This window comes from Aotus nancymaae, unplaced genomic scaffold (assembly GCF_030222135.1).
Source record: "Aotus nancymaae isolate 86718 unplaced genomic scaffold, 86718_ANA_hifiasm-v0.15.2.pri h1tg000010l, whole genome shotgun sequence".
In the NCBI taxonomy this organism is placed as follows: domain Eukaryota; kingdom Metazoa; phylum Chordata; class Mammalia; order Primates; family Aotidae; genus Aotus; species Aotus nancymaae.
Window position 1 is genome coordinate 8,941,237 of NW_026988421.1, and position 25,880 is coordinate 8,967,116.

The following is a 25,880-nucleotide window of genomic DNA, read 5'->3' on the forward strand; positions in this document are numbered from 1 at the left end:
GCGAGACTCTGTCTCAAAAAAAAAAAAACAAAAGAAAAAAAAACTAGCCTGTCACCAAAATAGAAAAAGACATGTTTCTTAGATATTGAATCTGATACGTGGTATCAGCCCTATTCAAATCGGCAGAATCTTCAAATTTCAATCCACAGAAGCATGTCACCTGATAACTGCCAAGAGAATAGAAAACGGTTTTGCTTTGCTTTGCTCTTCTAGAGGTAATTTGAAACAGTATTGTGATGGTAAAATACAATAAAATAGGCTACACAAAGATACTCAAAGTGTTGCAATGAAACACAATCTCAAAATATTTAACTTGTAGCAGATCACTCCGGGCTGTGCAGTAGGGGGTACGAAAGAATTTACTCTTCTCAGCCATTGAAATATTTTAGCAGAGAAAGAATTCCATGCTGGAAAAGAAAGACAGCCAGGTTGGAGTTTCAACCTCAGGAGAACAGACTGAGATCCCAAAACCATCTCTACACTGAAGAGAGACAGAATCATGCAGGTCACCGTACCAGAAATGCCCATCACAAAACAATAGGGAATCTAACACCCACTGGGCATCAGAACAGGCACATTCTGGCACCTGAATCAGGGATCTTATTTAACCCTCATGGCAATTCTTTAAGACAGGTACAATTGTTGTCATCCCCATTCTACAGATGAACAAACTGAGGTTATGTATGCAATTAGTAACGAGCAGAGCTGGGGTGTGAATTCAGAAACCTGTTCCTGAACTTCATCCTCACCACAGCTCCTGGCAGTGTCCACTGAAGTCTGACCACCCAACCTCCCCGAGGCCACTGCTGACTTTCACCTTCAAAGGCAACACCTGCCCCTCCCAGGAAGTGCGGCCCCTGGCCTGGCAGGACTTCCTCTGGAACCCACCCAAGTCCACGTGTACGCCTTCCTCATGGTGAATGGGTTCATAAGCAGTTCAGAGCCTCCCCAGCAACAGAAAGAAGCATTCTCAACCTGGCAGGCTGGGTGAGAAAGTCCAATCCAAATTTCTTCCGGAAACCCTCAGCCAATGTTAGGAAGCCTTCTCCCCAAGAGCCCAAAGCACAAGGAAGGCCAACTCTTTTCGACCCCATTTCCTTCAAAGACCAGGGAAAATAAGCTTCTGGAGGCAAATGATCCAAGTAGAACGTGAGCCAGATATTCAAAAGCCACATATGACATTTTGTAAATTTTGGGAGCCACATTCAAAACAGAAAAAAGAAATAAATGAAATTAATTTTAGTAACACATTTTAACCCAATAGATCCAAAATATTATCATTTTGCATATAATGCTAATTACATGCAAAATGACTAGTGAGATATTTTCTTTTTTTTTTCTTTTGAGACAGAGTCTCGCTCTGTCATCAGGCTGGAGTACAATGGTGCAATCTCAGCTCACTGCAACCTCCACCTCCTGGGTTCAAGTGATTCTCCTGCCTCAGCCTCCCAAGTAGCTGAGACTACAGGTGCACACCACCATGCCCAACTAATTTTTGTATTTTTAGTAGAGACAGGGTTTCACCATGTTGGCCAGGATGGTCTCAATCTCTTGACCTCATGATCCGTCTGCCTCAGCCTCCCAAAGTACTGGGGTTACAGGTGTGAGCCACCGTGCCCAGCCACTAAATTTTCAACATTAGGTGTGTATTTTACATTTATAGCACGTCTCCATCCACACATAGCCAGGGGCTGCATTACTGGACCCAGCAGCTACAGAGAGTACAAAGTCTCAGCAGGAACAAAGTGAATAGGAACACCATCAGAACCTAAATTTCCGCTGCTGTTAAAACCATAATCAGTCATACAACTTCAGTCATTAAAATCTGTTTATAGGCTGGGTATGGTGGCTCACGCCTGTAATCCCAGCACTTTGGGAGACAGAGGCGGGAAGATTGCTTGAGCCCAGAGTTCGAGACTAGACTGGGCACCATGGTGAAATCCCATCTCTACAAAAAATAAAAAAAATAAAAAAATAAGCACAGCATAGTGGCACACACCTGTAGTCCCAGCTACTAGGGAGGCTGAAGTGGGAGGATCACCTAAGCCTGGGGAGGTCGAGGCTGCAATGAGCAGAGATCGTGCCACTGCACTCCAGCCTGGGTGACAGAGTGAGATCCTGTCTCAAAATAAATGAATGAATGAACTTTTTAAAAAAGATTTGTTTTTAAAGATTTTTGATAGCACTGAAAACACTAAAGAGTGTTTTGATGGCACTCAAAATCCACTAAAATGAAAATATACAAAATACGAAATAACAATAATTGGTAGGTATTGTGGTTGTGGCTTTTTCTCTATCTACTTTTCTACACCTCACAAGTATTCTGGAAAAATGATAATTTATAATACTAATTTAGAAATTATAATTTTAAAATTTAAAGTAATTACGAGTCATGAAATATTTATTGCACTATTATACGTCTGGCTCTGCATGCTCCAAGAAGGTGATAAGATGTCTAAGGACTCTGAAAAAGCAGCCACTGATCTGGTCATTTGCGGGGTGGGGAAGGCTCCTCCAGGCTAGACAGATATTTCTCCTACCCCTTAACTGGGAATATAACAAATACATAACAGCAAAGGCTGCAGGAAATTGTACTCTCAGTCAGCAGCTGAAACGGGTGTCAACTTGCATCTGTTTGCGCAGCACACGCCCACATCCACACTGGCCCACAGCGATGGGAGTCACTACTGCCGGGCAGCAGAGGCAGCTGGGTGTCAGTGGAAGTGTTCAGACTCGAAAAACAGGTGATCGTGCATTCTTTTCGAATGTGCAAAATATGAATCAGATCATTTATAAAATGCCTGCAGCTGTTTGGTAGGGTACACAGGTACTAATTTAAAGTCCGATTCCACCCTATTCATACATACAAGTGTGTATGCATGTGTGTGTGTGTGTGCACACACAGCACCAGAACAGCCAAAGGCCTAGGGAGGTGGCAAAGCTTATGCACAGTGAGTCTGTGTGTGTGCACAATATCTCCATGTCCCCAAAAGGATGGGACTTTGAGCAGCAGCTTCTGCACAACGCTAGGTGGCGTTTCATTTAGAAAAGAACAGGCAGGCACACTGCAAGTGTGAAGGTCAGTGGTTCACGCTTACATTTGCCATTTGTCCTCCTTGAATCTAGAGATCTCCTGGAGTGTGACTGCTGTTGGTGAGTCATTCCTGCTTCAGAGACTAAATAAGCACTGAACCCATTTGCATCAAGACGTCCTGAACTAGATGAGTGGGTGCCTAGAGATGATGCAGGGGGAGTGGGGCTGGGGTATGATATCTAGGGGCTGTAGGGTTTCTGTTTCGGGGATGACAATAACCTGAAATTGATTGTAGCCATGATATACACTGTGAGTATACTACAAGCCATTGAACTCTGCACTCTAAATGAGTGAATTACACGGTATGTGAATTGCATCTCAATAAAGATTCTTTTCTTTTTTTGACAGGGTCTCACTTTGTCACCCAGGGTGGAGCACAATGGTACAAACATAGTCACTGCAAAACTTCACCTCCTGGGCTCAAGAGAATGATCCTCCCACTTCAGCCTCCCAAGTAACTGGGACTACAGGCACGTGCCACTATGCCTAACTAATTTTTGTATTTTTTGTAGAGATGGGGTTTCACCATGTTGCCCAGGGCTGGTCTCAAACTCCTGGGCTCAAGTGATCTTCCTGCCTCGGCCTCCCAAAGTACTGGGATTACAGGCGTGAGCCACTGAACCCAGCCTGACTTTTTTATTTAAGGTAATAAACTCAATTATGAAAGCAACTCATTCAATCCCTTTCCAACAGCAGAGCTTTTAGTCATCCCAGATGCTACTGTACCTGTACATAAAATGGGAATGGCCATTTGCTTCTTTCTTATATAAGAACACATGCTGTATAAGGATGACTCTCCTTTACAAAACATCCAGTGTGTCTATGTCTAAGGAAGGCATCATGGCCTTCCAAAGCCCGATATCCTTCACTGACCTTTCTGTTCCTTCTGCACCTCTGGCCTCATCTGACGTGACTTTATCCACGACTCCTGGAGCGTCCTTCTTAGGAACTGAAGGTAAGATGGATGGGCCAGGCCTGGGGCTCTCTCTGGGGTAATGAAAGAAAGTGATTGATAAGATAATGGAGACAGTAGGGCATTACTCCCTGGGTCCTACTGAAAAAGCAGATTTCCCAATTAAAGCTTTCAGTGGCTACTACAAAAAAAAAAAAAAGTCCCTAGGGGAGGAAAAAGAGCTTTAGGAATCAGTGGGTCTGAGATACTTTTGAATCATTTAGGGCCCCTGCCTAAATAAATCCAAATTCAAAAGCAGATGTATCTGGACTCCAGAAAAATGTATGACTGACTATAACCTATCACGTAATAGTGCACAGCCAGCCAGTAAATAGTTCATACTTTTCCAGTGGCTTAAATGAGATAAGTTAAGGGACACAAGAAAAGGAACAAGACGGTCAACAGCTTCCAGCCTCCAATCATAGTTCTCACATTTTTCAGAGCCTCAGGACACCCAGAAGGGATAAGCAGGTTCATTTAGCAATTAGATATGGAAAACTACTCGTCTATGCCACTGACTTTTAAAAATCAGGCTGGGAATCACCTTTGAAACTCATCACACATTCCTGTGGGAACTTTTTCATTTAAGTACCTGTCAGCGTGGAGTGGTTCTGAAGCCAAATGTTGCAGCTTCGGGTCGTGAGTTTCGTCAGGTTCTGGAGGTGAGGAGACACACACCTTCCCATCCCTGGCAGGAATTGGGCACTCAGGCCCTGGCTCCTCCTCAGCCTTCCGGGGCCTGGTTGGGCTGTCCCCATGAAGGGCAGCTGTACCCTCCATCCCCTGGGCCTTGTCAGAGCAGGCTGCGTCCTGACAGCTTCCTGGCAGCGCCAGGTCGCCAGCTGCAATGGAGAACGTCCTCGTAGTACCTGCTTCAGGCAGGTCACCGGACACACATGCCCATGTCTCAGCTGTGCTCAGGGTGATGTCACCCTCTGCTTCTCCAGCAGTGCCTGCCATCTTGCAGGGCTCCAGGGGAGTGTCTGCCATTTCTTCAGCTGGTGGTGCAGGGGTGCTCTGGTTGCCCGGGACGTTTTCCATTTCTAAGATGCCAGCAGTAACTCCAGGCCTCCTCTCACCCCGAAGCGTGTCAGGGGTCCAGGGCTCACTGTTGGCCTCAGGCATAGTCAAAGCCTCCCTCTGGAGAGAAGGGTCTTCCAGGGCACAGGCGGACCCTAGCACATGCCCTGGAACCCCTGTGTGAGCAAAGTTCCCAGGACCATCTTCTCCATGTGGACTGTTGCAGGCGGATGTTTCCTGGTGCTGCTTTCCAGAAGGATCTTTGTCTTCAGCCACAGCCTCTTCTCCATGGCTACGGGGGGACACCCGGAAGGCAGCGGCTCTCTCCACAGGGAGCTCCTGAGTAGCTGCTGGTGAAGGAAGGCCTGAAGCTAATTCCTGCCCGCTTGTCTCCTGCTGTGAGTGAGCCTGGCCTTCCAGGCCTAGCCAGGCTGCCCCTGGCCCCTCTGGCCTCTCATCTTCCCTCAGTGTGGGTGAGATACCTGCCATTTCCTTCCCTACACCGGCAGCTGGCAAATTCTGCTCCCAGGTCAGCCCTGCTGGACCCAGAAGCTTGTCTGAAGCTGGATCCTGCAGAGCCAGACGGGAAATCTCAGACTCTCCAGCCAACTCTTGCTTCTTCTCCGCCTGGAGTGGAGCAGGAGGTGCAGGGAGAGGGGTGACATACACTCCTGGAGGCTCGTCTGCAAGCTTTTCTGGGCCCAGTGGCCTGGCGAGGTCCTTGCCCGTTGCGCTCCTCCCAGCTGCTGCCTTTTCTCCACGTGCGGTCAGGACTCCGAGCACAGGCTTCTCGAAGATCTTGGCGATGTGCTCTCTGAAGTCTGGGAAGCCAGTGAGGGTGGCGATTTGCTCGGAGCTTGTGTCCACACCACCTGATGTGCCCTGCCTTGGGTCCTGGGGAGGCGCTCCCATCCTCTCCATGCTGCCCTCTGTCTCTCCTGCTGCCATGCCCTCCTCGCTGGCCTTGGCACTTGCACCCAAAGCCGTTGCTGCTTTCTCCTCCCCTGTTGCCTGCTGGCCCTTGGCCAGAAGTGGCATCCTGTCCAGGCATGGCATGGAGTCCACAGGTCCCTCCGTGGTTCTGGCTTTGGGGCTGCTGCTGTTGGCTTGCACTGCAGAGATTTCTCCACCTGTAGCTCCTGGTTGCAAGAGGGAGGTGAGGGAGCCAGCAGACAGCTTCATGGAGGCAGCATTTTCCAAGGCAGGCAGGGGCTCCCTGACAGGAGAGGGGCTTTCGCCGGGAGCTCTGGGGCCTGCAGAGGAAATGGCTTTCACTCCGCTGTCTTCTGCTCCTTTCTGGATAGCACTGTTGACGTGCAGGTAAGGGGTGTCAGGAGCAGCCAGTTCTGGTGGCCCAGACAGCCGGAGCTCCTTTGGGTCTGGGACAGCCTGGTGTGCGGAGATATCCATGGTGTTCCTGGGAATCCCACCCTGCTCTCTGGCTGGCAGCAAGGCATCATCCTGGCAGCTGGCCGTGAGCTGCTCAGCTTGACAGGGCTCATGCAGGGCAGAGGTAGAAGCTTCCTCCCTGGAGGTAAGGCCGTGCTCTGTCTGAAAGAAGCCACCACTTAAAGTAACTTCTCCCGGTTCCTCTGGAGCCTGCTGCTTTCCTGGGTCTCCTGCATCAGCACTCCCACCGGTCTCAGCAGCCCCCGCTTCACCACCTTGCTCCCCAGCTGATGGGAAACTTGCAAGAAGCTTTGGGGCCGTTCCATCTGAAGTGGCCGGGCACTCCATTTTCTGCTGTGGGGCTGGCACTGGTTGCTGCCTGCCTTCCTGGGTTTCATCACATGCCTCTGTCTCTGGGGCCTCCTGGGTGGGTGTGACTCTGGGGCTGGCAGGCGCCAGGGCTGGCGGGCAGGGAGCTGCATCCAGGAGCGCTACTGAGTCAGGCTGACAAGGTGGGGCCTCCACTGTGTTTCCACTTGCCACCTCCCTCTTACTCAAGCCCCAGAGTGGGGAAAAGCCATCAGCTGCTTCAGAAGCTCCTGCATCCCTTTGACATGCTTCTTCACGCTGGCTGCCTTCTTCCAAGGCATCAGCCAACGCCTGTTGAGACGTGTTTGGCCCCTGCCCAGTACAGCAAGTTTCCTTTCTGCTCAAGTTCCCTGCAAGAGGAAAGTCTTTTAAGACATCCGCTGCTGGAGGCGAGACCCTCAAGGACTGACCATCACCGCGTGCTCCTTCTGGCTGCTCCTCTCCTAGTGCAGGCAACTTCTGTCTCGTTGGTGCTGACAATTCTAGCTTTTCTATGGGAGAACTCTCCCAAACCGTGTCAGTGGGAGATGAACTGGGAGCATCAGACAGGCTGCCTTTGGAGAACTCACTTTGAAGTTCTGATCCCAAAGCCTGCTCCTGTCCTCCATGAGTGGGCAAGTTCATATCTTCCTGAGGTTCCACAGGTTTGTGGATTTGGGAAGAATCTGCTCCCTGGTCCTTAAAACCTGGATGGCTTGGATAAGTCTCTTTCCCATTTTCAGGTGGCTGGGCCTGCTCCTTGAGCACATCAAAGATGGATGCCTCTGGGTCTGCCTGGGATGCCTGGAGACGCTGCTCAGAAGATAGTGGGGGCCACTCAGATGCAGCTTCTCTTATCCAGCCTTCCTCCGGGCAGGACAGGATTTCCTGCTGATCTTGGTCCAGGCTGAGTGCCGCGAGCCCCAGGTCTGCTGCCAAGTTCTCCCCCTTGGGGGGATGTGGCACCCCAGCATGAAATTCCTGTCTCAGTGCATCACACCCCAGCCCACGGGGTTGACCTGGGGATGTCAGCGAGCCCGCCCCGTCACAGCTGCCCATCTTCCTTATTTCCAATGTGTTCTCCCCTTCCGGGGCTTTGGGTCCAACCTCCACAACAGGAGTTGGCAGAAACTCTGATTTCTCTGATTCTAAAGTCAGGAGAGATTCCATTCTCCCCAGTCCTTCCCCGCTCTGAAGGGTGTCAGGACATTTGGGCTGCAATCCTGAGCCCTCCCAGATGGCTCCTTCGGGAACAGTGGGCTCACCAGCTCCATCTGGCACAGTGGGCAGGATGGGGTCCTCCTCACTCAGCTTGTGTGGTGGGCCAGATGCATCGGCCTCTGATGTCTGAGAGTGAGGCCCATCTGTGTGCCCAGCACCCCTCTTTCTGGGTGGCTGTGCTGAGTGTGAGCTGGGATGGTCTCTGCTCTCTGCATCACTGCTTGGCTTTGAAAGCTCATCTTTGCCTACTTCCTGATCATGCATGCTGCTGGAAGCCCAAGAGTCCTCTCCTCGCAGGTTCCCAGGGTCTGCACTGTCAGGCAGCTCTGGGGTTTCTTCCTTTCCTCTAGGGCTGTCACAGGGTGATCCGCTTCCTTCTTTCACCACAGCCGGGCTTGTGGCATCTTCATGGGTCTCGGCTCCATCCGATGGCCCCAGGGACCCTCTGCCACTGTCACTTCGTGCATTGGGAAGAGGAGGAGGTGCTACTCCTTGTTGAACCACATGGCTTTGCTCCCTGTTCAAGTGCTCTCCCCGCTCCTGGGATGATGGGGCAGGAACCTCTCCAGAGCTCCCTTCTGGATGCTCTCCCTTGCTTCCAAGGTCTGATGCTTGCCTCTCCGGTCCCACCAACCCTGCATCTGCCACCTCTTCTTTGGCTGCATCTGCAGAAACTGGCATCCCAGCCTTGGAAACTGATTCCCTGGACAATGATCCGGGTCCTTCTATGGCAGTAGAAATCTGAGCAGCTGGGAGTGAAGTGAGTCTTGAAGCTGGATGTGCTTCCTCAGTCGGAGTGAGCAGGGAGGGCTCCAGGCTCACAAGCAAACCCCCTTCAGGCTGGCCGCCTGCTGCCACACAGACAACTTGACTGGGCTCAGTTCCTCGCATCCCTGTCTGTGGGTGACCCTGAACATCACTGGTGTCCAGAGCCCCCTTCCCAGAGCCCCCAGCCCCTGGCACCAGGGCAGGACTTGGTGAGCCCTGGGGCAGCTCTGTGTGCGGCAGATGTGCTCCCACTGGCTGCTGGCAGCTCTCCTGGGAAGCGGCATTCACTTCTGCTTCTGGGGCAGCCCCTGCTTTGCTCCTAGGGGGACAGCAGGCCCTGAGGAATTCCAAGTCATCTGTTAAATACTGAGGCGGCACCTCCACTTGGCATTTTTCTCTGTCTGAGGCTTTCAGCGCTGGCTCTGGTGGGATCAGGGCCTCTGGTCTTAGGAGGGACTCCTCTAAGACAGTTGAGCTCTCTGTGCCCAGCTCGGCTACAGCAGCGACATCAGGGGTCACTTTCACAGAAGCCACCCCCTGCCTGGACTCTGCGGGGGGAAAGCCACCTGCAGCCTCTTTCCCTTGGGACTCTAAATCACCAGGCTGGTCCCCCTCTCCACACGAGGGTGCCTTCACTGGCTCTCTGAGAGGTACTGGTGACATTCCAGGTGACTGGTCAATGCACCTGGAGAAGGAGGAGGAGGACTTCTGCCCCTCTTCCTTCGGCTCGCTCTCTCTTCCAGCACTAGGGATGATGGGAACCTCCTGGTGTGGCATAGAGCTGTCCCTCTCAGCGGGAAATGCTGCTATGATGTCCCCTGGGGCATTTGGGGTGGGTTCCCTCCTGGGGGACTGAGTGTGAGGACCATCTTCAGGCACTGCTGCTGGACTTGCCAAGCAATCTTCCAGGGGACACTCGGCATAGGGCATGGAGGACGAGGGGTGCTCTCGCTCCTGGGGTGGTGGCGGGCTGGGCAGCAAAGAACCTTCTGGCCCCCTGGCTCCCTGTGGGTCCTTCCTTGGCTCAGTCACCTCTGGGGACACAAGGCACGGATTCAGGCTGGCAGAACTCTCAGAAGCGGTGCAGAAGCCTCCAAGACCAACGCTGCCAATGATGAAAACATTTAATGTTTCATTGGTTCTCAGGAATGCCAAGGACAGAGCCACACTGCAGGCAGGTCACCACCCACCCCCACAAAAGGCCACCAAGTGCCCTAACCACAGACACACCATCTTCATGCAGCTCGTTCCTCTCTGCGAGAGCCCCCCACCCCGCACCCCTCCCGTAACCAATACGCATGCCCTTGTTTTCTCCAAAAGCCAGTGCAGGGCATCTCAAACGCTCAGTGTGGGCTTTCCATGCTGGTCGGCAGTGAAGATGGAAATGTGGCAACTCATTTGTAATAGTCTAAAATGCAGGAAACCCAAAAAGGTTTCATTTGTTTGTGTGTTTGTTTGTTTGTAAGACAGGGTCTTGCTCTGTCACCCAGGCTGAAGCACAGCAGCGCACTGATAGCTCGCTGCAGCCTCCACCTCCTATGCTCAAGCACTCCTCCTGCCTCAACCTGCAGGGTAGCTGGGACCACAGGTTTGCACCACCACACCCAGCTAATTTTTTTTTTTGAGACGGAGTTTCGCTCTTGTTACCCAGGCTGGAGTGCAATGGCGCCATCTCGGCTCACCGCAACCTCCGCCTCCTGGGTTCAGGCAATTCTCCTGCCTCAGCCTCCTGAGTAGCTGGGATTACAGGCACGCACCACCATGCCCAGCTAATTTTTTGTATTTTTAGTAGAGACGGGGTTTCACCATGTTGACCAGGATGGTCTCGATCTCTTGACCTCGTGATCCACCCGCCTTGGCCTCCCAAAGTGCTGGGATTACAGGCGTGAGCCACCATGCCTGGCCCCCAGCTAATTTTTTAATTTTCTGTAGAGATGGGGTCTCACTATGTTGCCCAGGCTGGTCTCAAATTCAAGCACTCTTCCCACCTCAGCCTCTCAAAGTGCTGGGATTACAGGCGTGAGCCACCACAAAGTTGTTAATAAGAATAAATCATCATAGGGGATTTGAACCAGTCCTGAGAATGTTATAGGCAGGTCCCCAGCACTCCTGGAGATCCTTAAGTGTTCAGGAAAAAGCACAAGTTGGTAACACCAGGCTTTGAAATAAAGAGCGATTCCTGGTAAGTTAACTTGATTCTTCACATTTAACAGGTGGGACAGTCACAGGCATAACCCCCTAATCATTTATATTTGTCTGTGGAATTTCTGCACCTGACCTACGTATAACTTCTGAGAGCTGAATCACCTTCATATCCATATTCGTCTTAACTTGAACACACTTGTCTGGGTAATGTGGGGGGAAAACTGAAACATGCAGAGAACTTGGGGGAACCTGGCTCCCAATTCTGGACTCACTACAGTAACGATCTAGTTATCATAGACTGGCTTATTATATGCTGTATTTGGACTATGTTGCTCAATTCTACACAGTTTTAATGCTATGCATTTTTCAATTTTAAAAATAATATGTGGCCAATGCAAAGTTTGAAAAATGTAGAAAAAAATAAGAAAAAATACTGCCACACGCTTGCCACAGAGTTCTCGTGAATTTCCTGATTTTTCCTACACAATTGTTTGGGGGTATAATTTTTTAATTTTTACATAATTGTGATCTATATACTTGTTATGATCCTATATAGTCTAGTAACAAGAGAAATTGCTCAAGGCAAAGTTAACAGAAGTACAGTTTTTCTAATGCTTTTACCATTTTCTTTAAAGTTATTATACAGGAAATAGCAAAGGAAAATTGATGGAATCTTTTTGTAACTGTTTGTTACATGCACACATATTCACACACACATAAACCCACAGTGTTCTGGATGTGGCTAGTGGAAAGAGTCTACTCTCAATGTCCACCACCAAAATTCCAGTTTTCCACGCCAGGCAGGGCACATGCCTTCATACATGGATGCATACAGTGAGGTGGTGAAGAGCGTTTTTGTTCCATTTTAAAAATATGTGCTATGAACTGAATTGTGCCACCCTCAAACTCCCAATGTGACTGTATTTGAGATAGGCACTTTAAGGAGGCAGTTGGGTTAAGTGACGTTATAGTAGTGAGGCCCTAATCAGATAGGACCGGTGTCCTTTGTAAGAAGAGGAAGAGGCCGGGTGCATGGCTCACACCTGTAATCCCAACACTGGGAGGCTGAGGCAGGCAGATTACTTGAGCTCAGGAGTTCCAGACCAGCCTGGGCAACACGGTGAAACCCTGTCTCTAAAAAGAAATATAAAAATTAGCTGGGCATGGTGGTGCACACGTGTAGTCCCAGCTTCTCAGGAAGCTGAGGTGGGAGGATCACTTGAGCTCCAGAGGTTGAGGCTGCAGTGAGCTGAGACCACGGCACTGCCCTCCAGCTTGGGCAACAGAGACCCTGTGTCAGAAAAAAGAGAAAAAAAAAGGAGAGAAAGAGACACCAGGAATGTACACACACAAAGGGAAAGCTTTGTGAGAACATCATGAGCAGATGTCCTCTGCAGGCCTGGAAGTAAGGCCTCACCAGAAACCGACTCCGCTGGCACCCTGACCAGGACTTCCAGCCCCATGAGAAAATACATGTCTGTTGTTGAAGCCATTCAGGCGGTGGCGTTCACTCACGGCAGCCCAAGCACGCTAATACCATAGACAGATGGGTGTTTACTGTCCCATCCTTTCAACACTTTTGAGGTTTCAAGTTTTCCAAAATAGAAAGCTGGGAAAATAATGACAGATGAAATTCACTAGGCCTCAGTGCTCTGTGTGGATTATCTCATTTAGCTCTGCCAACGACAGCTTTGCAAGGTGGGTACTCCCGTTGCCATTTGCAGATGAGAACCCTGGGGAACAGAGGCTAAGCATGGATCTTACCGTGGACAGCTGATTTCCCTGGCCACAATCTTCTTATCCACTCTGCTACGCAGAATGAATAAAAACTTCCAAGGAAGGCAAGAGCCTCTTCCTCTAGCCCCATTCCAGCCTCTCTGTCCTGCCTCTCACCTCTGCATACATGTGGCGTCATTTGACGTCCTTGAAGGAGGTGCGTACACAGGATCACCACTGCAGTCATCTTATCTAATGCCTGTTCCTGCACATAGGACATGGGAATGGTGCCTGAGGACCCAAAAGAGAGCTGGCTACTGTGTCAACCAGATTCGCACTTTCTGACCCAAAAGCAGAGCTGACTAGGACAAAGAAGAGAAAACTCAGAGGGTAAATTACATAAAACTCTCCAATTCACAAATGCTCACGGAGGACAGATGGGCCCACAGAGAGCCCTGGCCCAAGCGGGCTGACATCTGGAGAACTACTCAGGGTTTGGGTAAAGTGTCTTGGCCTGGCTTTCTGGAAAGCACCAGGTCCAGAACAAAACCTGATGTCTCCCCAACCAACGACAACGACTCCTTTTCCCCCTCCTCCTCCTCCCCCTCCTCCTCCTCCTCCCCCCCTCCCCCTCCTTCTCTTCCTCCCCTCCTCCCCCTCCCCCTCCCCCTCCCCCTCCTCCTCCCCCTCCCCCCTCCCCCTCCCCCTCCCCTCCCCCTCCTCCTCCTCCTCCCCCTCCTCCTCCTCCCCTTCTTCTTCCTCCTCCTCCTCCTCTTCGCTGCTCAGCATTCTGCACCTGGCAATTTTCCTTGTAACAGGCACTTTACATTTCATGATGTCCCACCTATTAACTGAGGTCAGTTTATTATGTGACAAGATTAAGGGTGTGTAATTCAGAAAGGAGAAGTGCGCCTATTTATGTCGGCTTTATCAAGCTGGAAATAAACAAAGCCACTTTCTTGTCCATGCTTCTGACAGGAACTGCCAACTTGAGAGAGTATGTGGCTTCCCTTCAGGCTGGCTGAAGTCATTACCATCTGGGACAAGATGATAAATTCTGTTTCGGCATCTTGCAGCCTTGTGCGGTCTTATCAGAGAGCAACCAGGAACAAATTTTCCATGGAGTGTGGGACACACAACAACTTCCCCCAAATCAGAACCCAGACATGGGTTTATTTAGCATAAGCTGGGCACCAGCAATCTCTTTGATTAGCCATCAGAAGTAATTTTTAAAGCCAGATTAAAGCCGCTCACCAGGAGCAGATTTGCCTAAGGGCAGGAAAAATTCTAAGAACTGATCTGTTGAGGGCTCTGCGTTAATTGAAGCTTACATAATATCCTTTTGTGCTTCAAGATTGAGTTGAAATGTGTGGGATAGAGGCTCTGCTCAGAATCCACAGGCCAGCACCCTGAATGGAAGGCTTTCAGCCTGTCGGGGCACTGCCTCTGTGTGGAGGTCAGTGGGGTCCAGGGACTGCGGCCTCCATCGCAGACTAGACGCCCACAGCACAGTGAAGGGAGAAGCATGGGTAGGGGCTGGAGGGGGTCATCTGCTGCAACCAAGGTCTGAGCAGATGATGGGGATGCAGATGGGTTCTTAAATCAGTCGTTCTGAAAACACACACACGTGCAATGCTTAAAGCGAGGAAGGAGGCCAGCTGTGGAAAAACAAACTTGGCCCCTGCACGACCAGGCTTTCAGGAGCCGGCAAAACCATAAAGCAAAGCTGTAGAGATGGAGAGTTGCCATGTACTAAACACTGACTCAGGCCAGACCCTGTCAGGCACTTCATTTTTTTTTTTTTTGGAGATCAAGTCTCGTTCTGTCGCCCAGGCAGGAGTGCAGTGACATGATCTCGGCTCACTGCAATCTCTGCCTCCCGAGTTCAAGCAATTCTCCTGCCTCACCCACTGAGTAGCTGGGACTACAGGCACATGCTGCCATGCCGGGCCAATTTTTGTATTTTTAGTAGAGACGGGGTTTCACCATATTGTCCAGGCTGGTCTTGAACTCCTAACCTCAGATGATCTGCCCACCTTGGCCTCCCAAAGTGTTAGGATTACAGGGGTGAGCCACCGCACCAGGCCTGGGCACTTTTCCATTAGGATTGCATTTCATCCACACAACAGCCTGGTAGAGGGGTGGCCCCCGTTGCATACACAAGGACATTTTCCTGAAGAAGTTCAAGACAGGACCCAGCCTCAAAGAGCTGTTGATGCAAAGCAAGATGGAGCCCTGTGGCACTGCCTCCTGCTGCCCTGTACTTGCTCCCTGCACCCGCCTCTACCTGAACAGGTGCAGGAGCCCCTCCTCCCGTCCTGCCTGGCCCCTTCATTCTGTCCTTCCAGCTGTGGCCAGAGCAACAGCTTAGAAATCAAAGTCTGCTCCTGTCACCCCACTGTGGCTTCGCTTTGCTCTCAGTTGTGGCCCCAACCTCCCTTTCCTGCCTCATCCTTCGTGAAGCTCCCCAGCCGCGCATCTGCCTGGAGCCTGCAGCGCTCTGCTCCCCACCGGGTCGCAGGTCCACTTCACTTCTCAGTGTAGCCTCCCTGCCCTGGGCTCCCACATCAGAGTTTCCTTCCCAGGCCCACCTAGTGCTAGTCACGACTGCCATCACTGTGGTTGGTTGGTGACCGTTTCCCAACCGTAGTGGGAGGGAGAGGAGGAAGAGGAGCGGGAGGAGAAGCGGGGAGGAGGAGGAGTGTAATGGAGGACAGGCCCTAGTCTCCTTGCAATATCATATCCCTGCTGCCTGGCATATAACAAACAATAAATGTTGCTGAATATATGAATGTAGGAGTGAATCCAAGGATGGTTGGATAGAAGGATGGACAGATACAACTGAACCCAAATCAAAGATACTAAATATTCAGAAATGTTCCCAAATCATGGCTGTTTCACTAGAAAATTATGAACATTTTTTTTTGAGGCAGAGTCTCACTCTGTCACCCTGGCTGGAATGTAGTGGCGTGATCTCAGCTCACTGCAACCTCTGGCTCCTGGGTTTAGGCAATTCTTGTGTCTCAGCCTCCCGAGTAGCTAGGATTAGAGGTGTGTGCTACCATGCCCAGCTAATTTTTATATTTTTAGTAGAGAGAGGATTTTGTCATGTTGGGGGCTAGGCTGGTCTCAAACTCCTGAGTTCAAGTGAGCCATCCACCTCAGACTCCCAAAGTGCTCTTATAGACATGAGCCACCATGCCCGGCCCAAATCACAAATATTCTTTTTTTTTTTTTTTTTTTTGAGAAGGAGTTTCGCTCTGTAGCCCAGGCTGGAGTACAGTGGTGCAATCTCGGTTCACTGCAACCTCCACTTCCCGGGTTCAAGCGATTCTCCTGCCTCAGCCTCCAGAGTAGCTGGGATGACAGGCGCATACCACCATGCCCGGCTAATTTTTGTATTTTTAGTAGAGACAGGGTTTCACCGTGTTAGCCAAGATAGTCTCGATCTCCTGACCTTGTGATCTGCGTGTCTTGGTCTCCCAAAGTGCTGGGATTACAGCTGTGAGCCACATTCTTTTCTTCCATCAAGCATAGCATTCCGGTAACTCATTAGTCTGAAGTTTCATTTTACAAATGAGGAAACTGAGTCCCAGAAAAGGCAAAGCACTTTGTTTTTTAATGCTTCTGTGAAACAGAGAAAGTTAAGGCAGCACTGCTCAACCACACATCCCTATGCTCACTGGCAGGTCTAAGGAATCAGGGCATGCACTGCAAGTAATTTGTGACTAATTAGTACTAAAGCCTGTGAATGATTTATTATTTTCATAAATTACTATAATTCAAAAGATTCGTTATAATTCATAATATCATCACTGTTACTGCATTCCGGTGTACTTTCTAGAAAAGGAAAGCCAGGGGTAGAATGAAAGCCAGTGGGTTAGTGGGATAGTTTGAATGAACGTTTGGCCCCTCCAAACTCCTGTTGAAACTTAATCTCCAGACCAGGCAAGGTGGCTCATGCCTGTAATCCCAGCACTTTGAGAGGCCAGCGCAGGTGGATCATGAGGTCAAGAGATCAAGACCAGCCTGGCCAATGTGTATTCTCTACTAAAAATACAAAAATTAGCTGGGCGTGGTGGTGGGTGCTTGTAGTCTCAGCTACTTGGGAGGCTGAGGCAGGAGAATTGCTTGATTCCGGGAGGCAGAGGTTGCAGTGAGCAGAGATCACACCATTGCACTCCAGCCTGGTGACAGAGCAAGTCTCTGTCTCGAAAAAAAAAAAGAAAAGAAAAGAGAACCGTAATCTCCAAACATAATCATGTTGAAAGGTGGGGCCTTTAAGAGGTGAAGGTGATTGGGTCATCAAGGCCTTGCCCTCACGAATGGATTCATCCATTGTGGATTACTGGGTAATCACGGTGGCTTTATGCTGAGGAAGGGAGACCTGAGCTAGCTTGCTCATTCCTTTCACCAGTGATGTCTTGTGCCACCTCAGAACTCTACAGAAGCTCCACCAGCAAGAAGGCCTCACCAGGAGCAGCCCTTTGCCCTTGGACTTCTCAGCCTCTATAACTGTAAGAAATCAATGTTGGACGTGGTCTTGCTCTATCGCCAGGCTGGAGTGCAGTGGCGCAATCTCGGCTCACTGCAACCTCTACCTCCTGGGTTCAAGAGATTCTTCCGCTTCAGCCTCCTGAGTAGCTGGGACCACAGGCATGTGCCACCATGCCTGGCTATTTTTTTGTGTTTTTAGTAGAGACTGGGAGAAATACGTTTTTCAGTAACCCTCTCCTGGGGTCCCAAAAGTCAGCTGAATGACCCCATTTTGTGATTCCCAGACTGGTGGCTGGAAGGGGCTGCTGGGTCGTTGCACACCAGTACTCCCCACAGCCGGAATGATCTTGTCTTCCATATCTGTCTGCTCTCCTTTATATGTATCTAGATAAAGTCATGCCAATGACATTCTGATATAATAATAATTTCTGATCATTCAGACTTTTCTTAATGATTATATATGAAAAATAAAATTACTATCCCATTAGAGAAAACATCTGTTTTTAATCACAATAAAGATATTTAAAACTTGAATAAGCCCAAATCAAGGAATTTGGTAGAATATTTACCTAAATATAAACAATTGCTTAATTTTAAGTTACACCTTTGCTAGTGCTTCATGGAAACATGCAAATGAGAGTCTTGCTTGTATAGCTAGATTCTGGTGGTGTTTTTATGTTATTTTGATATAATGAGGGTATTTCGAACAAAGAGTGGTAAACATATTTTTGTTATATCCCTTCTTTTTTTTTTTTTCTTTCAGATAGGGTCTTCCTCTGTTGCCCAGGCTGGAGTACAGTGGTACAATCTCAGCTCACTGCAACCTCTGTGTCCAAGCTCAAGTGATTCTCCCACCTCAGCCTCCTTTTACCTCAGCCTCCCGAGTAACTGGGACTACAGGCATGCACTACCACACCTGGCTAATTTTCTTAGTCTTTCTAGAGACAGGGTTTTTCTATGTTTCCCAGGCCAGGAACTCAAACTTCTGAGCTAAAGCAATCAGCCCACCTCAGTCTCCCAAAGTGCCAGGATTATAGGCATGAGCCACCATGCCCAGTCTATATTCCTTCTTGATAAGACTTCTAGCATGAATTAAAATGATTTTCCTGCCACAGTAAACATTGTACAAAACAGGGAACATAGCAGAAATGTTCCTTGATGACTGAAAATCTTTCAGAGAATTTGGGGCATCCTCTGACCCATAAGACGTTACTGGTGTTACCTGTCTCAGACTGAGCTCATGTGTCCCGAGTTCAAAAATGTGATGAAGAGTTTCTTTTAGAATAAATCCCTATTGCCAGTCTATTTTGTTGAGATCCTCTCTCTCTAATCCCATTGATCTAAATTAGGGGGAAAAGTGGATGAGTCAGCATTACCGGCGCCAAGCTGGCTCAATGTCAAAGAAATGAAGCTCATCCAGCTTCCTTCCCAGCACTAATACAGATGCAGTGACAGGTTTGGGAAGATTAACCACTGTCAAAGTTGGCATTTGAGGTCACAGCAAGACACAGGAGAGACTGTGAGTGTCAATGATGCAAGGAGCTCTTGAAGAGAGAAGAGAAACAACTATGCCCACAGCATCTTCTCTCTTATTCTTTCATTCTAGAAGGGTCTCCCCACCTCTTCCAAAATAAATGCCAAGTGTTTTGCTGCATTCCCATTTAAAACCCAAGAAAGGAACTTGATATGGTAGCTTTTTAATGTTTTCAGAGAGCCTAGGTTGGAAGACGTCATATGGACTTGTTAACTACAAGAAGGGCTGGACTAATGGAGGGTTAGCTATGAAGGAAGACACAGGAAAGGAGGAGCAGTAATCCCTGGAGACAGAAGAAGAAAACAAGGAGGCAAGCCTTGCTGTTACCCCCACTGAAGGTCTGGAGAAAGTGGCACAGAGAGGGAGGTGTCAGGTTGTTGGAAACAGATGCTCAGTGCCGAAAAGAAATCAGCACTGAGACTAAGGATCTCTCAGCAAGCAATTTTTACCTCCTGGACTGCAGAAAGGGTACCCTCACTAGCCATCTTGCCACAAGAGTACAATGAACAAAGGAAAAGCAGACATATTCATCCCTTACACATTTGGGGTTGTTCTTACTGCTGTGTCTGATCTCTGTTGGCTGGAGCAGGACCTCACAATGTAAACTAAAACCCAATTGGCTAACAACTTTAAACTTTTTAAACAGGTAAAAGCAATGGCGAACTGGGAGCATGTCCAGCACAGGTATCTTGGTTAAAGTACAAGGGCACAGAATGCACTACGTGCCTGTACGCATGGCATGTTTAACAGCTACATAGGATAGGGCTTAACAAAGAGCTATTAGCACACTTATGATTTATTCTTTAATGAGAAAGGAAACTTGGAAGAGGAACTTTTGCTTCCCACACAGGTGGAGCCCAACAGTCTCCCTGACTTGAGATGAAGCTGCGTATCTGCGGAGACCGAGGCAGCTGCAGTTCCCAGGGCAGAATACTAGAGAGGAGAGGACTCAACAGAGAGAACCCCAGAGACGGGCCAAGTACTGATCAGCATGTGCTGGTGTAGAAACCCCTGAGTCGAGGCACAGAACACCTGAAAGGTTTAGGAGGAGCAATGCTCAAAGCTCACACAGAGCTGGGAATAGTTCCTGTTCCCACCAGCCAGAGTGGAATACCTCATAACTCACAGGGCGTCTGTTAGGGCATTAAGACAGGTTTTGCCTCAGTGGTGGGGAAGATTAATCCTCACCTAAACACTGCTCTCATTCCATTTAACAAAACGAGATGCAAAGGATTAAGCTGTTTCAAATACCTTAACTGCATCCCAGAGCAAAGCTCAATACTATTTATAGGAATACAAAAATATCCAGAACCCAAAAAGCTTAAAGTCCACAGTGACTAGCCTGCAAGCAGGGAAATGTGACCCACAATGAAAAAAAAATCACATAATTTGTCTTGAACCCAGAAGTTACACAGATGATAGAATTAGTACACAAGGACTTTTTTTCACGAATGATAACTGTGTTCCATATGTTCAGGAGGATAGAGGGAAGACTGAGTATGTTAAGCACAGATGGAAAACGTAAAAAAGACTCAAATCAAACTTCTAAAGATGAAAACTATGATGTCCAAATAAAAAACTCACTGGGTGAAATTAATGACAGGTTAGCCACTGCAGAGAAAAAGATCAGTGAACTTGAAGATATAGCAATAAAAATGCTCCAAAATGGAACACAGAGAGAATTAAGATGGAAAGAAATAACAAAAAATAAAATAAAATAAAATAAAACATCAGTGAGTCGTGGCACAAATTCAAGTAACCCAATGTATTTGTAATTAGAGTTCCCACAGGAGGAGGGGTGATAAAAAATATTTGAAGAAATAATGACTAAAAAAATCCCCTGAGAGAGATCCAAGATGGCTGATGATTAGCAGCTCGGGCACGTACCTCCCAGTGAAAGCGCAAAGAACGAGAGGACGCCACACTTTCAGACGAATATTAGTTGCTCACGGACCAGGAGATTCCCAGTGGAGGAGCTCCACGGGTCGCCAGGGCGACTCTTGTGGCCGGCGTGGCGGTTTTGCTGGTGCCTTAGCACGCCAGTTCTTGGTGCAGAGTCCGGAGATTCCAGGCAGAAAAGCACCATCAATCTTAACACCGCTGTTTTGGCCGGCTCAGTGGATTGCTCAGATTTCGGCGCAGGGAATCAACAAGTTGGACGTCAGAGACCCAGTTAGAAAGTCGGTAATTATAAAGACGACAGACGGACAAATATATAATGAAGGGAAGAAACCAGCGTAAAAAGGTAGAGAATACTCAAAATCAGAATGCCTCTCCCTCTACAGGGGATTGCAATTCCTCATCAGTAACGGAACAAGGCTTAATAGATTACACGTGTGTTCCAATAACAGAAGCAGGTTTCAAAACGTGGGTGATAAGAAACTTCTGTGAATTAAAAGAACTTGTTCTAACCCAATGCAAAGAAACTAAGAACCTTGAAAAAAGGTTTGACGAAATGTTAACGAGAATGGACAATTTAGAGAAGAATATAAGTGAATTGATGGAGCTGAAAAACACAACACGAGAACTTCGCGAAGCATGCACAAGTTTAAACAGTCGAATTGATCAAGCAGAAGGAAGGATATCAGAAGTCGAGGACCAGCTCAGTGAAATGAAACGAGAAGACAAGAATGCAGAAAAAAGGATGAAAAGGAATGAGCAAAGTCTCCAGGAAATATGGGACTATGTGAAAAGACCTAATTTACGTTTGATAGGTGTACCTGAATGTGATGAAGAGAATGAATCCAAGTTGGAAAATACTCTTCAGGATATCATTCAGGAAAATTTCCCCAACCTGGCAAGGCAGGGTAATATTCAACTCCAGGTAATACAGAGAACACCACAAAGATATTCTTCAAGAAGACCAACCCCAAGGCACATAATCGCCAGATTTATTAGGGTTGAAATGAAGGAGAAAATACTAAGGGCAGCCAGAGAGAAAGGTCAGGTTACCCATAAAGGGAAACCTATCAGACTTACAGCAGATCTCTCAGCAGAAACCCTACAAGCCAGAAAAGAGTGGGGACCAATATTTAACATCCTTAAAGAAAAGAACTTTCAACCCAGAATTTCCTATCCAGCCAAACTAAGCTTTATGAGCGAAGGAAAAATTAAATCTTTTGCGAACAAACAAGTACTTAGAGAGTTCACCACCACCAGGCCTGCTTTACAAGAGCTTCTGAAAGAAGCACTATACATATAAAGGAACAACCAATATTAGCCTTTCCAAAAATATATCAAAAAGCAAAGAACTTTAACACAATAAAAAATTTACATCAACTAACGGGCAAAACAGCCAGCTAGCATCAAACGCCGGTATTAAACTTATATATATTTTAATTGGATAAAAAGCCAAAACCCATCGGTATGCTGCATCCGGGCCCATCTTACATGCAACAATACACAAAGGCTCAGAGAGAAGGAGGAAGATTTACCAATCAAACAGAGAGTAAAAATAAACTAATAAACAAAAAGCAGGAGATGCAATTCTCGCCTCTGATAAAGTAGACTTTAAAGCAACAAAGATCAAAAGAGGCGAGGAATGACATTACATAATGGCAAAAGGATCAATGCAACAAGAAGAGCTAACGATTCTATAGATCAACGAGATAGAAAATTAACAAGGATATTCAGAACTTGAACTCAGACCCAGAACAAGTAAACTTAATAAACATTTATAGAACTCTCCACTTCAAATACACAAAACATACATTACCACCTCACACCTATTCCAAAGGTGACTACATAATTGGAAGTAAATCACTCCTCAGTAATCGCATAGCATTTCATAGGTTTAAATTAAATATTGGTTGGCTGTTTGTTATCTTCTTCCCTTATTCCTTCCTGATTACATCATTAAGTATAATTATCAGTATAAAAGAGGTTTTCAATACCCATTACTAAATTGCATTCTAGCCTGGGCAAGAAAGCAATACTCCCATTCTCTCTCCCTCTTTCTTTTCCTTCTCCCTCCTCCCTATTCTCTCTCTCTCTTTCTCTTAAAAAAAAAAAAAAAAAAAAATAATGCGTTTTTTTTAATACACGTAGAGTCCCATTTTTGATGGAAAATGATACTTTATTTATTATATTATAAAATGAAAGCAATATAACTGTAAAAAAAAAAAAAATCCCCAAATATGATGTAAATGATGAACCAACATATCCAATAATCTCAACTAATGCCAAGCATAAGAAACAGTGAGGGCCAGGTGCAGTGGCTCACATCTGTAATCCCAGCACTTTGGGAGGCCAAGGCAGGTGGATCACTTGAGGTCAGAAGTTTGAGACCAGTCTGGTCAACATGGTAAAACTCCATCTCTACTAAAATACAGAAATTAGCCAGGTGTGGTGGCATGTGCCTGTAATCCCAGCTACTTGGGAGGCTGAGGCAGGAGAATTGCTTGAACCTGGGAGGGAGAGGTCACAATGAGCCAAGATCACACCACTGCCCTGTAGCCTGGGCGACAGAATAAGACTCTGTCTCGATAAAGAAAGGAAAAGAAAAGAAACAGTGAGAAACCTACAACAAGGCATATTGTAACCAAACTGCTTCAAACCAGTGAAAAATATTAAAAGTAGCCAGAGAAAAAAAGAACAAAGGTAAGAATTTTGCTGGAAATAATGAAAGCCAGAGTACAACAACACAATATCTTTAAAGTGTTGAAAGAAAAAAACTGTCTACCTAGAACTCTTTGCCAAGACAAAATATGTTTCTAAAACAGATGAAATAAATATTTTTCCAGACATACAAAAGCTAAAAGAATAACCCCTAGCAGACCTGCATTTCAAGAAATGTTAAAGGAAGACCTTCAAGCAGAAAGAAAAGAATGTGAAATGGCAATCAGGATCTACACAACAGAATAAAGAACATCAGAAAATGGTAACTATGCAAGTAAACACAGTCTCTTTTTCCTTATTACTTAAATCTCTTTTAAGAGATAATTGGCTGATTAAAGCACAAACAATGTGTATTATGGGATGTGTAGCTCATGTAGAAAGACAAAACAGCACAAAGGCCAAAGGGATGGAATGGACGCACACTGTTGTAAGCCTCTTGTAATATGTAATATGTAATATGTAATAATTGTAATACGTAATGTAAAATGATATAATCATTGGAAAGTAGATTGTGAGATATTCAAGATGTATGTCATCGGTCCTAAAGCAACCGCTAAAATAACACAAATAGTTGTAGCTAATAAAATAATCTAAAAGAAGGCAAAAAAGGAGGAAATATGAAACTAGACTATAGATTTAAACTAACCAAATTAATAATCACATTAAATGTGAATGTTATAAACACTCCAGTTAAAAGGCACATATTTTCAGGCTGGGCAACAGTGGCTCATGCCTGTAATTCCAACACTTTGGGAGGCCGAGGTGGGTGGATCACTTGAGGTCAGGAGTTCAAGACCAGCCTGGCCAACATGGTGAAACTTCATCTCTACTAAAAATACAAAAATTAGCTGGGCATGGTGGTAGGTGCCTGTAGTCCCAACTACTCAGGAGACTGAGGCAGGAGAATGGCTTGAACTTGGGAGGTAGAGGCTTCAGTGAGCCAAGATCACACCACTGCACTGGTGTGATAGAGTAGCCCGGGTGATAGAGTGACGCTCTGTCTCAAAAAAAAAAAAAGTATAGATTTTCAGAGTGGATTAATAAAACAAGATCCAACTATATGCTGCCTACAATATAGGTACTTAATTTTTTAAAACCACAAATAGGCTAAACATAAAAGAATGGAAAAAGGGAAAGATGTACTATGCAAACGTTAATCAGGCCATTGTGTCTATATTATATAGATATTGGGGCAAAAAAAATATTATAGGCATAAAGAAGAAAACTTCACAATGATTAAAATTCAAAAAATTGAATATAAATTCAATAAAATAAATTCCACATAAATTCTAAATTTTATACATTCTAAATAAAGATTAAAAATTCTAAAAATCTTTGTCTAGTAACACAGCTTCAAAATACAAGAAGCAAAAACCGGTAGAACTGAAAGGAGTAATGGACAAATCCACAATTACAGTCTGGTGTTTCCAAACCCCTCTCTCAATAAGTGAACAAGTGGATAGAAAATCAGTGTGGATACAGATGACCTGAACAACACTATGGCCAACTTGACCTAATTAACACTTTTAAACACCGCCTAGTAACAGTAAAATAACATTTTATTCAAGCACAGATGGAACATGTGCAAGGGAGACCACATTCTGTGCATAAATTTGAGATGATTCAAGTTATACAAAGTATCTTATCTGACTACAGTGAAATTAAATTAGAAATCAATAATAGAAAGCTATCTGGAAAATCCTCAACTATTTGGAAACAATAATACGTTTCTGAATAGCCCATGAGTAAAAGAAGAAAGAGAGGGAAATTGTAAAGTATTTGAACAGAATGAAAATGAAAACAGAAATATCAAAATTTGTGGGATGCCGCTAAAACAGGACTCAGTGTGACATTTATAGCACCAAAATCTTATATTTTAAACAGGTCTCAAATCAACGATGCCAGCTTCTCACCTAAGAAACTATAGAGACACTGGTCACACAACAATGTAATTATACCTAATACTCTTGAACTGTACACTTAGAAATGGTTAGGAGGTTAATTATGTTCCACCCTTTTACCACAATAAAAAATAATTTAAAAAATCAGTAAGTATCAGTGTATAAAAGAAACCAGACAGCAAAGCATATATACTGTTTGATTCATTTATATAGAGTTCAAAACCAATCAGTGGTGACAGATGGCAGTTTAGTTGTTACTCTTGGGAAGGAGTATTGACTGGGAAGGAACAAGAGAGAACAATGTGGTGTGATGAAACTGACCTAGATCTGTAACTGGGTATGATAACACAGGTGTACAGGAGCGTAAGCATTCATCCAGCTCTCAAATGTAGACAACTCACAGTATGTCTCTGATACCAATAAAACAGGAATTAGAAAGAAAGAAACTGTAGAGACACTAAAAAGAGAGTGATTGCCAAGAATGTGAGAGGATGGAGGGAGGGGAATGGGTGGAGCCTAAGGGGTTTTTAAGGCAGTGAAACTAATATCCTAACGATGGAGACATGACATTATGCATTTGTCAAATCCGTAGAACGTATAACACAAACTGAACCTCAGTGTAAACTACTGTGAGTCCTCAATGTTGTCCAGTGGTTCTTGGAAACTGCATAACCATAT

At 46.5% G+C, this 25,880-nt stretch overlaps 1 protein-coding gene across 11 annotated transcripts in view; it reads right to left on the reverse strand.

Annotated features, from left to right (window-relative positions):
- TACC2 (transforming acidic coiled-coil containing protein 2) overlaps positions 1 to 25,880 on the reverse strand; it is a 251,580-nt gene that overhangs the window by 157,638 nt on the left and 68,062 nt on the right. For all 11 annotated transcript variants that reach the window (XR_010341737.1, XM_064373782.1, XM_064373779.1 and 8 more), the window contains 2 exons: positions 4,639 to 9,897; positions 3,968 to 4,081 (listed from right to left, as the gene is read on the reverse strand). Coding sequence is in view for 10 of the 11 variants with exons in the window: in XM_064373782.1 (XP_064229852.1) it covers positions 3,968 to 4,081; positions 4,639 to 9,897 (5,373 nt within the window). In the remaining variant the exon portion in view is untranslated. The remainder of the gene's footprint in view (positions 1 to 3,967; positions 4,082 to 4,638; positions 9,898 to 25,880) is intronic.